This window comes from Agelaius tricolor, unplaced genomic scaffold (genome assembly GCF_023055355.1).
Source record: "Agelaius tricolor isolate 1412-34295 unplaced genomic scaffold, bAgeTri1.0.p SCAF_3, whole genome shotgun sequence".
Lineage (NCBI taxonomy): Eukaryota > Metazoa > Chordata > Aves > Passeriformes > Icteridae > Agelaius > Agelaius tricolor.
This window is the reverse complement of record NW_027269263.1, coordinates 46,802,261-46,817,280: the sequence shown is the minus strand read 5'-3', so window position 1 is coordinate 46,817,280 and position 15,020 is coordinate 46,802,261. Positions and strand designations below refer to the sequence as shown.

The 15,020-nt window shown below is 41.1% G+C and overlaps 1 protein-coding gene across 2 annotated transcripts in view; it reads right to left on the bottom strand.

Moving 5' to 3' along the window:
• Positions 1-9,742, bottom strand: part of KCND2 (potassium voltage-gated channel subfamily D member 2) — a 266,377-nt gene extending 256,635 nt beyond the window's left edge. The window contains exons 1-2 of one of the 2 annotated variants that reach the window (XM_071423720.1): positions 9,481-9,742; positions 6,181-7,354 (exon numbers count right to left, since the gene is read on the bottom strand). In XM_071423720.1, the coding sequence (XP_071279821.1) occupies positions 6,181-7,295 (1,115 nt within the window). In that variant the 5' untranslated portion in view covers positions 7,296-7,354; positions 9,481-9,742. Of the gene's footprint in view, positions 1-6,180; positions 7,355-8,554; positions 9,019-9,480 lie in introns of those variants that run through there. The other variant, XM_071423716.1, reaches the window with a different exon arrangement.
• Positions 9,743-15,020: the final 5,278 nt, after the last annotated feature.

Here is a 15,020-nt window from a genome sequence, read left to right as displayed (position 1 = left end):
CAAAAGAAACCCCAAGGATTTTTACTTAACAAGATGTTTATAAAACATTACCAGAGACACAAGAATATCAAAACCATGTGCTTCATAAAAAATGATATTAAGAAATAGTGGTAGAAATTAGGTCTCCTAACTGTGTTAGGAGTTGAAGTCCAAGCATGGTGACTATTATTGTTCCAAGAAGTGTAGTGTAGAGCTATCATTTTAAAGTGCTGCCAATATATTCAAAACATTTTCTCCACCACATAATCAATTCAGAAAAAAAGTCTTAAAGACTATGTCTTCCAGAAAAACCTGTGCTCCTATCTATTGCCCAATAAATGATAGGTACAGAAATATACAGAATCTTTCCCATCACTCTGTCAGCTCTGTTGTCAGGTTTCTGATGAAACCTGTTCTGGGAGATTCTAAACAATTTCTGTATTTCTAATTTATATTCCCTCTTTGGAACAATCCATAGTCTTAACCCCTGATGAACCAGATTCTTCTCTAATTAACTTACTATGATGAATACTATGAAATTCTGCCAATGGAAGATAATGTCATAAAAATCAAGTAAAAGGAGTAACTCACTAGACTGTCTTTCAAATGTCTGAAAACTTAATTGTCACCCTGAAGTTGCAAGATGTTCTGAACTTATTTTGAATAGTCGCTTTATTTCTGTGGTATTTATGTTCTCCTCTTCAGAAATACAGCTTCCATTTCCAGATATTTTTTTGCATGGCAGGCACTATTTCTAATACTGTATTCATAGATTTATGTGGCTTTTATATTGCAAATTTTTCATTTTAGACAAAGGCACAATGATGTGAGTCACGGATTGTCATCACTCAGTTTGAACTTCTTGGGTTTGATCACTTAAAGATTTTACTAAAATGACAGTATTCACTGATGATTACTTGAATGATAGGCCCTAGTTAATAGATCAGGCACTAGTCATAATTACTCTCTGAGATGATTAGTTCTGCTGTACTAAGAATATTTCTATGCTACATCCAGGTCCACAGTAATCTAACTGTTCTTATTCTTGTCTCAAAGTAACAAAAAGGAAACAAAATTCCATCTGTTTCTACCAAAGGAGCAAATATATTAGATACTGAGCAGAAAGATCTTTTTGTTAAGCATCAGCTTCATGTTCTTCATAACTGACCAAAGAAAGTACATGCTCAAGACAAATGAGTGAAACAAGCTAAGTCCTTTTCCTCTAAGAGATTTTCAGGATTTTTTTTTGAAGATGAAAGCTGGTCCCCAGTGCAACTAAATCAGAATACAATTACTCTGCTCACTGTCAAGCAACAACAGCCCAATACAATCTCAGTAATCTTTTTGTTACAGAACAAAGAAATTTTTTTTTACTGCTATCAAAATGACCCTTAGTGTAACAGATTCTCCCTGGAGCCCTTTTTGAATCTCTAGTAATGTACTTTGAAAGTGATCACAACTACACTTTGTCCCTCCTCTGTTATATAGGCTAAATGTCTCTGCTGTGAAGAGAAAATAGTTTGAGACATCAAACACATTTGTAAAATACAAAATCCACTAGGTTGCATATAAAAAGACGAAAATAGAAAAATTCTATTTGAAACTGGGTTGAAAATATCAAACAAAAAACGAATGAGCAATATGTACGTACAAGATACAGAAATAATACTCTAACTTTGTGAATCTCTATATTTGTAACACTAATCATAAGAATATATCCAAACTTGTAATGAATTTTTTCATGAAACAAAGATTTTGAATTTTGTTTTCTCTTGTCAGATTTTACTAAACTCAATTTTTTTATTAAAAGTTCTAAAGAGATGGATTATGTCAAACTAAAATGCAGAGACTATAAGGAATTAAATACAATGAAAATGGCACAGTGGTGAGAAAAGAGAATATGTGTAGTATTTCAGAAAAAAAGTGATGATGTGGAAATTTTATGATGCTCATAAGGAAAAATCTATCAAAGAAAGGTCAGAACAAAAGATCTGTTCTGAGGAAAGTTCAGGTCAAATGAATGACAATGATGATAAACTAAAGATTTGATCTAGTAGTGAAGGATGAATTAGGAATCTGGAAAAAAGGAGCAGAAGAAAAAAAAAATAAAGCCAGCAGAGCCTTACTACAAATGTTAACCTCGTCTTGAAGAAGGGAGGAAAGGTGTCAACCAGTAGACAAACCCCAACCATGAAAACTCCGTGAAGTGGTAGTTGGAATAAATAATGGAAAAAAGAAATAGATAGAATACACCCATAGTAATGAAAAAAGAATGAAAAAAGGACTGAAGATGGCAAAGAACATGAATGTGCAGGAAAAGGAAATACTTTGCTCTCTTCCCTTGTTCACTGTTTAAGGCTTTCTGTTATCACATATAGTCATCTGTTTATTAAAAAGTCTTCAGAGAATTTGATATATCTTAAGTGGGTTTCCTCACACATTATGGGCTATAATAACAAATAATGAAAACAAATAGTTGCTTTATCTTTTCTGAAAGACACATCTCTAGTTTATACAATGAAAGCAAATAAATGAGTAGTCGAGTTTAAGCTTCCCTTCATGAAGTATTCTGATCATCCTGAAGCATTGTGTGACTTGATAAAGCTACCCAATGTAAAGGCTGTAAAAATAGAATTTTAATATAGCAGTGAGAGTGCTTTAAAACTACTCACAGAAGAGCACTAGGTTCCTTATTTAAAGTATAATATCTTCATAAAACACAAACTACACTATAGCTCTGGCTGACTTGGGAACACACAATATCCTTACACCATCAAAACCTTACCAGCTATTCCAGCTTATTTGCTGGCTCCTGACGGGGCAGATGGAAATTTATTAGATTGTCATGTCATAAGGAGACAGCAGAAAGTGACAGAACTGTCATTATGGGTGTAGATGTTCACAAGCCCCTATGGAGGTCTGCCAGTCCCAGTTCAGTAGACTTGAGCTCTTCTCTCTGTCATCTTCACACTAACCTGATACTTGACCTCTATGCTTTCCACTATCTTGAATCTCCATAAAATATTTTGCGACCTCTATCAATTTTATTCTATTTTCTCTTCCTGCTTCTACTTAACTTTTGCTATGATTAATCCTGATAAAAGACTAGTCTCAAGTTTAAAATCAGACAGTTCAGTTTTTGGAAGTGTGCATGCTGTTTTTCTAGAGGCATCCTCCTCTTCTCTTTCTCTCTCTGCCTTTATTTTTCTCATGTTCTCTTTTTTCCTTTGCTCCTTTCTTCCCTTCTTTTCATTTTTTTTCAGCTCTTTCATGTAAAATTTCCATGTACATGTACTACTTGAGCTGAGCAGTGAAGAGCAGTTAATAGCTGGAATATCCTTGGAGGCAAAAATATAGTAGTATTTGAAGTCACTAGCACTCTGCAAAGGAAAATGTAATCTATGTTTTTTAAAGACACTTTAATTGCTCAGCAATCATGCAGAACTGAGAAATATAGCTCTGCTTCCAAGGTAATAACTCCCCAAATTGCAAAGGTCGCTTACTCAATACCCTTGCTATCTAGAAAAATATGACAATGACACCAAGACTCAAAAACTCAATTTTATGTTAATCTATTATTCACTATTAGCTTTCATGAATTTTTGTAGCATTTCACATATCCTGCTGTGTGCTACTGTCATTTAAAACATAAAGACTTCATCAAGCTTTGTTTCTAAATGGGAGAAGTTGTTCCTATTGAGTCCATTTATACACCCCTGATTAAGCTAAAACTAAAGTTAAAATGAGCAGGAGTTCTGTATTAGTAAAGAGGTGGTAAGCTTTAGCACATAGAAAAGGGATCAGTACTAATTACAATTAGCTTTCACTGACCCTTGATGCTTTTCCCTATAACTTCCCTGTCCTTTTGCGTAATTATTCCATCAACTAAAAAGATTTCAAAGCTTTTATTATGCTAATTTTAAATAAATTATTCACATATATATATATTTAACATTTAAATATAATCTTTACAAAGTTATCATGATGTTATTAAAAGGAGATAATCTAGCTAATGCACTGATTAAAGATTTCATAAAAGTTGGAGATGTCTGTCATATTTGAACCCATATCATACCTGAACTCCTGAGGGTGAGACTTTGGATCTCTGTTCAACCTGCTCAAAACTTTTTCTGTTCAACTACGTTAAAAAAGGAGTCAAGCGTGAGAGAATTCTCTTCAACCCTTTATGTTCCACTTGGGACCAAAATACAGTGTCACTGTATACTTAAGAACAGGATCTTAGGTTCAATACAAAGAGATTTGAAATTATGTTCAAATTACAGCAGTAGTTTTGAATCAGTAATTTTGCTCAGAGTAATACTTCAAAACCTGGAATTACAGAATAATACTCATGTACAGTGTGTGTGTATGTGTGTGTGCCAAAGAAACAAACAAATCATATCAACACCAGCTGTGATACCATACCTGTCAAATAATCAGTTGTAATTTGGGCACAAAACAAGGCAAGTTTCTGTTCAGTACCATGGACAAGTACTTTCCACATTGTGCATGAGCGTGGAAACAACTTACTCAGAAAGTACATTTTGTTATCAAAAAAACCATACATCAGCTTCTGTTTATTTTATATTAAAGTATCAGTCCATTCTTTCTTGAAAACATCACTGTTCTAATTAAAAATAAATGGTTAAAAATCAGCATCAGAAAACACAGGAATGTGGATCTAGTTACCATGCCTAACTCATTTCTTCTGATAACTGGGCCCTTCCATTTGTCATCAGCAACAGAAAATGAAAACAAAAAAACCACCCAGGAACCTAAAAGGCAGGTTAAAATCCCCAAAGCTCTCGTCACTCCTTCTTAGCATAACTTGCCCTTACAAGAAGTATGAAATATTTACTATGCACTATATTTATCTTCATTTGTTATATCACACTGAAGATAAAAGCCTTGTATAAAAAATGGTGGCTTAAGACATTCCTTTTATCTTTTTCAATATTTTGTATGCGCGTTTCCCAAGTAAATTACTATTGCACATAATAAATCAAGTTTTTCATAATAGTTAATAATGCACTTTCATTTTGTTAAATTTAAAAGTTATACATGCTTCATAAATCTCAACAGTCCCAACAAGATATGGCAAACTGCTAATAAAATGATGGGCTTGGCATTAATGAAAGTGCTAAGTTTGTCATTTTGTATCTGTAATTAATAAATTACTAGTCAGTTTGCAATGAAACAACAAATTTTCAGTTTCATAGATGGTACTATACAACTCAAAATTAAGAATAGGGAAAAAATTGTCATCTCAAATTAGTCAACCTTCTAAATCCCTGTTGTAACTACAGAAAAATGCATTTTATAACTTGGTTCAGAGAATCAGCTGATACAATCAGACACTGGTATCAGAGACTTCATAAAATATACTCTCTCTCATCTTTCCATTTAAATTCATTGCATTCTGATGTCAACAGTGACACTTTTTAACCCCTGTTCTCTGAAAGAAATTGTATTGTCACTGGAATTGTTTAAAGACACATGGTTGATGCGTCATACGTCTCACACTTCCTCAGAGCATTTTCCAGAGTGTGTCACCAGTCAGTGTAGCTTGACACTCATAACTTAAAAGTTATAGGTCCATGAAAATCAAAGGAAATGTGTTCAGTGTCATAAATAAAATCACAAATATATATTTTTTGTAAAGACAAGATATGATTTTCATGAAAATAAATCACTTTGTAATAACAAACTCAATATCCAGGTCTACATCAATACACGACTTAAAACAAAATGGCAGATCCACATACTGATCAAATTAAAAGCTTGCACTTTGGTTCTCCTTATAAACATTAATAATTTAGCAACACTGTAACAGGGCCTGCCAGCAAAGACAGCACTCCATTAAAAATCCACTGATAACTCACACATACTCATAAAATATTCCAATTTCACTGTCCAAAGCCAAAGAGTTTCAAGACTTTTTTGCTTTGTTTTGTTGTTTGCTTTTTCAGGGTTTTTGCAGTTTTTGGATTTGGGTTATTTTAATTTCAGCAATGTTGTTAACTCTCTTAAACATGTAAAACATCTAGAAGGAAGTCACAAGTTGTATTCTTAAAGTTCTGTAACAAAAACTTACCCTCACATTTTTTTTCTATCACCATTTTTTTAAAATTGAGTATTTTTCCATTCATGCCAATACACTTGTTGAAATGTTGGCTGTAACCAAACACCAGCTGCACTTACCCCAGTGTTGTCATGGTGACGATGGTGTACCAGAAGGCTGCAGGGATGCTGGTGAACTTGCTGGCTGAGGAACCTTTCTCTGCATAGTACATGACTGTGGCAAAGATGATGATGGCCATGGTGAGTGAGAAGAGGAGGAAGCCTAACTCCGAGGCACAACTTTTCAGCGTGTAGCCCAGGATGCGCAGGCCCTGTGAGTGGCGGGAAAACTTAAAGATCCTGAAGACACGAAAGACTCTTAATGTCACAAAAGCCCCACTGACATCCTCGTTATCTGTCATCACCAGGCCAATGTAATATGGCATAATGGCCACCACATCAATGATACTCATGACACTGCGCACGAATTTGTAGCGACTGGGAGCTGCCAGCAGACGTAGGAGATATTCAACTGTGAAGATCATGACACAGGCAGTATCCAGACAGAAGAAAGCCACGGCATACCGCTCTCCACAGGGCAGCTCCTTGATGCGACCCGGGCTTACCCCACAGGGCACTGTCTCCACCACGTTGGCAATAACAGAGACAGCAATGAAGAAACCAGTGACATAGTAGAAGACCAGAGCCAGGGTACTGGTGTGTGGGTTTTCAAAGGCCCGCCACATCCTCTGACGAGCTGTCATTGAGGGTAGGGAGCTCTCAGCTACATGATCCGTATCAGCATCATCCTGCAGGCGCTCAGCATTCTCACGCCGGCGATCCTTGTACTCCTCGTAACAGCAGTCACCAATGATCTCAGGGATGATGCCAAAGAAGGCCAGCTCCTCATCATAAGCTGAGATGCACTCCTGGCGGGGATAATGAAGCTTCCCAGTACGGTAGAAGTTGAGAATGTGGCGGAAAATGTCAGGGTCCCGATCAAAAAAGTACTGCTGTGTCTCAGGGTGGTAGAAGAAGTCCCGCTCTGAACTGCCCAGCAGAGTGTCAGGGTAGCGCTCTAAGGTGTCCAGCCATGTCTGGAACTGGATGCCACTCACATTCAGCACAATCAGAGAGTCCTGGCTTCGCTTTCTCTCCTGCCGTGGAGCAGCTGGCATGGGACCAGTAGCCACTGGCATCCATCCTATGGCTGCTGCCCTGGCAAAGGGTAACCAAGCTGCTACACCTGCCGCCATGGTTCCAAACACCTATTACAGCTAAGGGAGTCAATCTAGAGGCAGTTCTGGTCCAGCCACTGAAATAGAGAGGGAAAAGAAAAATACAAATTCTCACACACTCTTGAGGCAGCAGAATTTCTGAACATTTTTGTGATATTCCATATTAACTGAAAACCTTTTTGCTTCCTTTTTGTTTCCTCCACCTTTTCACCCCAGAATATGCTTTCCAGGCACTGGTCACACTGTTACGACAATAAATGAGGGCACTTGGAAATCCCTGTATTCAAAGCAGCTTCTCTAAAAGCCAGATCCTTTGGATATGAGGTCTCCATTCGAGCCCCCTGGATGGAAGCAACAGTCCTCAAATCGCTACCCCCTGGAGCCGGCTAGTAGCTCTAGTGCAGCTGTGCAGCCACCTGGAAGGAGATTTTCCTCCACGCGCGATGCAGCCGGTCCCCCCGCCCCTCCTCCGCTCGCTCCCCGCCCGCCGCCGGAGCCGGGCCGCGGCAGCCAGCGGAGCCTTCCCGGGCGGCCGCAGCGGGGCCGCCAACGCCGCCGCCGCTCGCCGTGGAGGGGCGGAGGGGATGGGCCCGGCGGGCCGCCCCCCTTCCCGGCGGCAGCCCCGGAGCAGCGGCGCGAAGAATCCTCTCCCTGACCTTTAATCGCCGTCCGGGGACTCCTCCAGACCCCGGCTAGGGGCCGGGGGAGCCGGCGGGGCAGGGGGAGGAGCTCCGGGCGGCAGCATTAAACTTTAAGGCAAGTTTTCCGTGCAGGAAATGCTTTGAAGGGCAGAGGGATGCCGGGGACGGGGCGCCGGGAGCGGGGAGCGCCCCACAGAGCAGGAGCGGGCAGAGCGGGGCTCTCCCCCGGACGGAGCCTCAGGGCATGGACAGGGGCAGACCTGCAGCGAGGAGACCGGGGTCGGGGAGAGCCCCCGCGGTCCTGGCGGGGGCAGGGGCGGGGGCTTTGGAGGCACATGCAGTGGATGGGCTGCACGGGGCATCCCCGGGAGCGCCCGAGCGGGCGGCGAAAGGCGAAGCCGAGGGAGGCTGGCTGCGGAGCGGGAGAGGGGCAGGAGCTCCCTGGCGGCGGGGGAGGCCGGCGGCCGGGGCGGGCGGGGGGGCACGGGGCAGGGGTGTGGGGTGCCGTAGGGCTCGGCGGTCGGTGGTGGATCATGCCCCCCCCACCCCCCCCGTACCCCCGCCTCCCTCCTCTCGCCCCTTCCCCTCGGCTCAGTTCTCCAATCGCTCCAGACGTGCCTAGCCTGCGGCACCTACCTGTGAAAGTCTGGCGAGAGCGCTCAGTTGCATAGAGACTTTTGGAAATACGGGCTCTGCCGCTAGATCTCCGCGCCCCGCCGGGAACGGCGGGGAAGTAGTTGCTCCTGAGAAAGCTTGATCGCATCCAAAGGGACATCGATAATAAGGCTTTCCCCCACCCCCACCCCCCTCCGCCACCGCCGAGCGCCAAGCAACAAGTTCAAGGGGTGGGTGGGGGGAAAAAAACAACGTAATCGCGCCTGGCAGCTCTTGGAGCACGTCCTTGCGGGGCGCGGATCCTGCGGCGCGGGGCCGCTGTCAGGCGCGGCTGCGGCTGCGGCCGCTGCCCCTGCCCTGCCGCGGGCTGCGGGCGGCAGCGGCGAGGCCCTGGCGCGGCCGGGGGCGGGGAAGGGGGCTTCCCGCTGCCTCCCCCAAGGCGGGCGGGCCATGCCACCCCGCCGCGCCGCCGCCGCCCGCGGGCGAGGGGCGCATGGGCGGGCGGCGGTGCGGGCGCGGGGAAGCGCGGGGCGGGTGGGCAGGACATCGCTCCGCGGGCGAAACAAAAGGGCTGCGGGCAGCCGCGCCGGCGGCGGCAGGGCAGGGTAGGCAGGGAGCGCGGCTGTGCCTGCGTCGGGGTGTGTGCCGGTGTGTGTGCCGGTGTGTGTCTCTGCGGGGCCGGGATCGTGCGGTCCAGCCCCTCCGCCGGCAGCGCCGCACAGACCCTCTGGAGTTCGCGGTGCTTTGGGTAGGGATCGGGCGGCGGCGATAGCCTAGGTGAGGTACCGAGGGGATTTCAGGGGAGCGATAGCTGTTTTCAAGGGAAAGGGAACCGTTCACTGCAAAAAAGGGGGAATGAGATGCCAGGGAGTGAAGTGTAGGATGCTCCTCACGAACCGCCCCGAGCCACTCCGGAGTTCTGGTTGCAATATCCAAATGGCTCTTACCAGCTTTGGGAACGGCGAGAGCTGGGACGGGTGTGGGAGCCTTTTCCTCCTCCTCTCCGTTCCGCTCCCGTGCCGAGCCGCGTCCCTTTTCCCGACGCTAGATGGCGCGTGGATGACGGGAAGTGAGCTCCCGCCGGGGCCGGGCGAGCCCCGCTCCGCGCACCCCCGGCGCTCTGCCCGCGCCGCCGCCCGCCCCGGCACCGCCGCTGCCCGCCCGGCACCGCTGCATCTCCGCGCTGGGCGGGCGCGTAGTTTCCCGAGCTCTGCGTGCCGCTCTGATAGTGCCCATAAATAGAGGGAACGGTCTATATTTTTCAATCTAGATTCTGAAACCGCTCTGTGTCTTCTTCATAGACCTTGCAAGAAGATAGCAGAAGGTATTCCTCCTTCTAATTTGCCCGTGTTTCCGTTTGGTGGTAAAAGGTTTTGAAAGGAATCACAGAATAAGTAGGTTCCTTTATATGTGAAGTTTTTACAACCAAACCTCCCACTCTGATAAGCTATTTGAGATATATGCCAAAGAAATCCGAAGCAAAAATAAACCAAATACACACTGAACTTTGGGAGTTAACTCTTTTCTGTATTTTAATAATATGCCCAGCTTCAGTATGTATTCACTTCTAAGTTCCCATGAAGAAGATGAACACTTTCAGTATTGTAGCCTAAACTACAGCCTAAACTGTTCCTACAGGTAATACTTGAAATCACAGAGATAAAAGGCTTAAAAATGTTTGAGTGCTAACTCTAATATAGGAAAACTTGTGATGATGACTGATTACATATATCAAGTCACTCGAAATAAAATATCACATTAAATAAAAGATACTTTCTGTATATTTGCTCAACTTGTTTGTTGATTTGTTGCTTTATTTTTTTTTTCTAGTTCAAATATTCAGTACATAATATCCTGTAAATTAATCCATTAAATTGAAATCAGCTGGTCAACTATAGGTATTGAGCTTTCAATGTTATGGATATTCTTCTCCCGTATGAAATAGGAGGTTTTGTTTGGTGCTACAGGATATTCCTGTAGAATTAATAAATCCCAATTTATGATCCTGTCAGCTTAGCACTGATAAAATAATACAGGACTTCCTTTCCTGAAAATGAAGAGGTTTCCTTGTCAGCTATAGATTCTTTATGCAATCAATAACTGCTCTTATTTTTTTAACATGCCTAGCTTTACAAAAATCAGTTTCTGGCTTAAGTTGATTTTTTTCTTTAGTTTTTCCTGAATAGAAATCTCTCAGTAAGGAATTTTCTATCCATAGAGAGAACCCATGAGAACAGGTGCCATTAAAGAAACACCTGGATTCCTCTTGCAATCTTAAAGTTGTTTCAGAAATTTACAAGTTTCATTAAAAAATGGGGAAAAAAAAATCCAAACAAACCCTATATTTTTGGACAATTTTGAGTACCACATAGTGTTATAACATTTAGTCTGTTTTAAGTCAGAGGTTTGAAACTAGTTAAGGTTTAGAGACTTTTCTGACACCATTGCCTGGAAAAATGATCTCCTCACCTTAAATTTTTGTGGACAGTCTGTATATCAGAGAGGCATCTTTCCAAAGCAGTGTCTTGGAAGGAAAAGAGTACACTCTATTGACTCCTTAATTAATATGTTACTGAGAAGTGATAGCCAGGAACTCAAACTTTCACTGCTGGTACCTTATATTTAGTTCATTAAAATTGCCTGGCTGAAGTATTCCTTACTTTGGACGTTTCAGAAGGACTAAATCCTGCTACATAAGGTGTACCTAAGTAATCAGGTCTTCCTAAGTCAAAATCCTGCCCGTGAAATCAGAATTGGCAACAAAGAGATTGGTGTGATGTGACAGAGAGGATTATGACTTCAAGTAGGAATTAAATAGCAGGGACTCAAATGAGACAAAAATCCTATTTTCAAGGGAAGAAAATAAATCCTAGTAATTGTAGGAAAAGAAGAACATGATACGAAGGGGAATGCACAATGGGCTCTAAGATGAGCTGTTTCTTAATTCATTCCAAAGCCATGAGACACAAAGAGCTCTCTGAGGATTAAATAAGCTACCAGCTATGATGCAGAAGTTTATATTAATGAACTTTTTTTTTTTTTTAGATATTTAAAATGTTTGAAACTGCAAGTTTTCTTTACAGACTGAGAGCACAAGTGTATCCCCTCTTTTTAATTCCTCTAATATTAAGAAAGTTTTCTATCCTTTTGAGAAAAGAACACTGCAGATGGTATTGTTTGTTAGGTTTGGGTTTGTTTTTGGGATTTTTTTTTTTTAATGAAGGGAACATTCCTGAAACCATTTAAGTGGCAAAAGTCCAATATAAGAATTTCTAGAATGCAGCCCCATTGAAGAACTAGGTTGCGAGATTAAGAATGTGTTTTATAAAGGAAAATGTTTGATTCTACCTTGCAAATATAAAAAAAATGGTGCTTTGGTCAAACATGCAATCAGCCCAAATACCTATAGTCATAGCCTGCAGTTCCTTGCCTTTGTAGGTTTGTTTTTGTTTTTTTTTAAATCTAAATCTAGCTGCTTTTTGTGCTTTGGCCCAGACAGAATAAGTGGAAGGCTTTTGATAATTTTTCCAAGACAAAATGCCATCTTTCTGGGAGTTTACTAAAATAGTCTCAGGTCATCTTGCAGTGCAAGTGCTCATGTCCTTCTTTCTGTGTGGAGAAATGGATTGCTCTGGACATTAAAAAATGACCTCTCACTGGTCAATGATTAAGACATACTGTGGGAGAAAGTGCACCATATGCACCATTTCTTTTAGATTCTGAAGTCAACCTGAGAGGTAGTATAGCCACCATTAACCTAGAAAAAGACCCTTACTTCTCTAAAAGATTTTTTATGTATTTATTACAGGTTTAGAGGCTGGAACATGAAGGCAGAGCTGTCAGCATAGTAGTTTCTTTTTTCTTAATGTGAGGCTAAGTAAATACTTGGAATCATCTCAAGAAAACCTTACACTCTTTCAAAGAAGGGACTAATTTAATCTCAAACATGCGCTTTAACTTCTCTAAACCAACAAATACTAATTTAGTCATTATATATGTTTCATGATGTGTAGGATATTGTATGATGTTAAAATATGTATTAGTCTTATTAAGCTCTAGGAATTCCTCTTCAGATTAGTGCTATTGTACCCATCAATGAAATGGTAAGTAACTTTTAAATTTCACGTTAGATAAATACATATTTCTCATTTTGAATTCGTGTTTTGTTTCGTATAGTATCTTCAAACAAATAACTGTTTTGTCTGTGTAATTAGACCAAATTTCAACCAATTTAGCTTTAAACACCTGTGGTACCTAATTAGGAGCCTACTCTCCCTGAGTTCTTGGAGTCAACAGAGGGAGAAACAACTCCAGAAAGCAATCTATCCTACCTACAATCTCAGTGTATGTAGGCAGGTGTCCATTGACTACAAAAGGCAGTCTGGGATGGCTGTGGTCCTTGAGTTATGTGTCTTTGCATTAGGATACTTTGCATTTAAGCAAAATGGTCCTGAGACTAAGAGCCTGAGCCAGTCTGCTACGTCAAAAGGAAGCTACCCTGGACTTTAAGTGTCTTTAAGGTCACATCCTTAGAAGGAGAAACTCAGAGTGAATTCAAGCAGAAAACTAATTAATGACTACAGATTATATTCCTGGTTTCACTGAAGCACTTTGGGAAGCCTTTGACAAAGATGCCTCTTGCCAGAATTACTCTGTGTAGCCACAGCCACATTCCTAAGCACATGCAGAATCTTCAGTGTCATCAAATGCTCCTGTTTCACTCCACAAACAAAATTTTAAAAATTATTTTTCTTTTACTTCACAGTTTTTGACTTAACTGTCTTTTTTATTTTTGTTCTCTATAACATACTGCATGGCAATCTTTCAATCTGCATCCAAACATTACCATTTTGGATACTGCTTTTTTCTTTGTATTTCAGGAAATGTAGGGTTTGGATGCTGGCCACCTTCCTCTGCTCCTGCAAAAACCTCACAACGATCAATGGCTCCTTGCCTAATTAGTCCCATCTCTCTGATACTGTGAATCCTTTCTAAACTGTTTTGTTACTAGATTGGCTCTGCTCTTCAATACCTGACGTGGAGGATACCCAGAGAGGGTATTGCAGCTCTGACTGAGAGTGACTGCAATTGTATCCTTCCCATTTTTAATAAATGGTTTCTGTTCCAGCAAAACTTCCATCATTTCAAGTTTCAGCAGCTTTATAGGAATCCTATATGAAAGAGATGAATATGTGCAAAAATACAGTTAATAGAAACAATGTGTCATTCACTGGCACAGATGAATATAGAACATTTTTCAGAAGTTAGTAGATTGAATAAAGTTATTATCTTGCATTGCCAATCGCTTCCTTAGTCCATCCAGCTCTCAGCAAAGAAAGAAGCCTGAGGTCAGGCAGGCTGGCATGAGGCTGGTAACTCTTCAAAACTGAGAACATCTGGAGAGCTGCCTGTAGGGGCACCTTTTATGCCAGTAATTGCTAATAGCCCCTGTACCACAGTTCAGAACAGGAAATAGAAACCTTCTTTCATGTTAATGATTGCTTTCTAATTGCATAAACAGCAATGAGATAGCAGTCATTTATAGAAAGCTACTCCTCCAGCTCAGGGAGGAAATAATTTTTTTTGTGGTGTTTCTGGTGGCATTGCTGTGGTGAATGTTGAGTCCAAGCTTCCAAAAGGGAGAAAGGATGAAATAAAATATCTTTTCAACAAAAGTGAAGCATTACTTATGGGGCTTTTTGCATGAAATTATTGTTTTGTAAAAATTGAAAAAATAATAAAAAATACAAATCAGAAAAGCTAGCATTTTTTCACATCAGTTTTATTAGCCTGGAGCAGAGTGAATGGTTTACAAATCCTGAGAAACATTTAGTTAGACTTGATATCATGGTGTTACTGGATGTCATCTGATCCTAGAAGTCGTAAAATCAAGATATTACAATCAAAAACTGTCCTAAACTCATTATGCTCTACATGGTCCCAAAAGATACATGTCACAGAGAGATGTTAGATTTATTAATTTTTTAGCTTCATCACAAAATTAGACAAATATTTTATTGTATGATTAGCAATACTTCACCTTGAAGTCAGTTTTCAGCACAGGCCATTCAGTTATAAGTTATGCTGCTAAGACAGTCTGACAGCTTGCACAATATTCTTGCTGTCCAAGTTAAAATATGCTTCAATGAAATCATACTTGCTTCATAGGAGGCCATAGCTTTGTTTAGCAATTAGACATTATCTTGCTGTAGTTTCATCAATCATAAGTCAAATAGCAAGAAAATATCTGAGTTATAACATTTTTAAAGCAAGATCATAAGAAACCAAATCATCACAGTGTCAGATCTTTAGTTTCCTTCCGATTTTGTATGTAGCATTGCCCAGTCATTTAAAAAGGATTGCTATATAACATAAAACAGCCTCAAGAATAGAGCAGTTAGAGTGTAGGTATTTTATATACAATGGGTGAATAAAAAAAAATCAAAACAAATCGAATCGAATTAAAGTTAAAGCAATAAACAGCAGA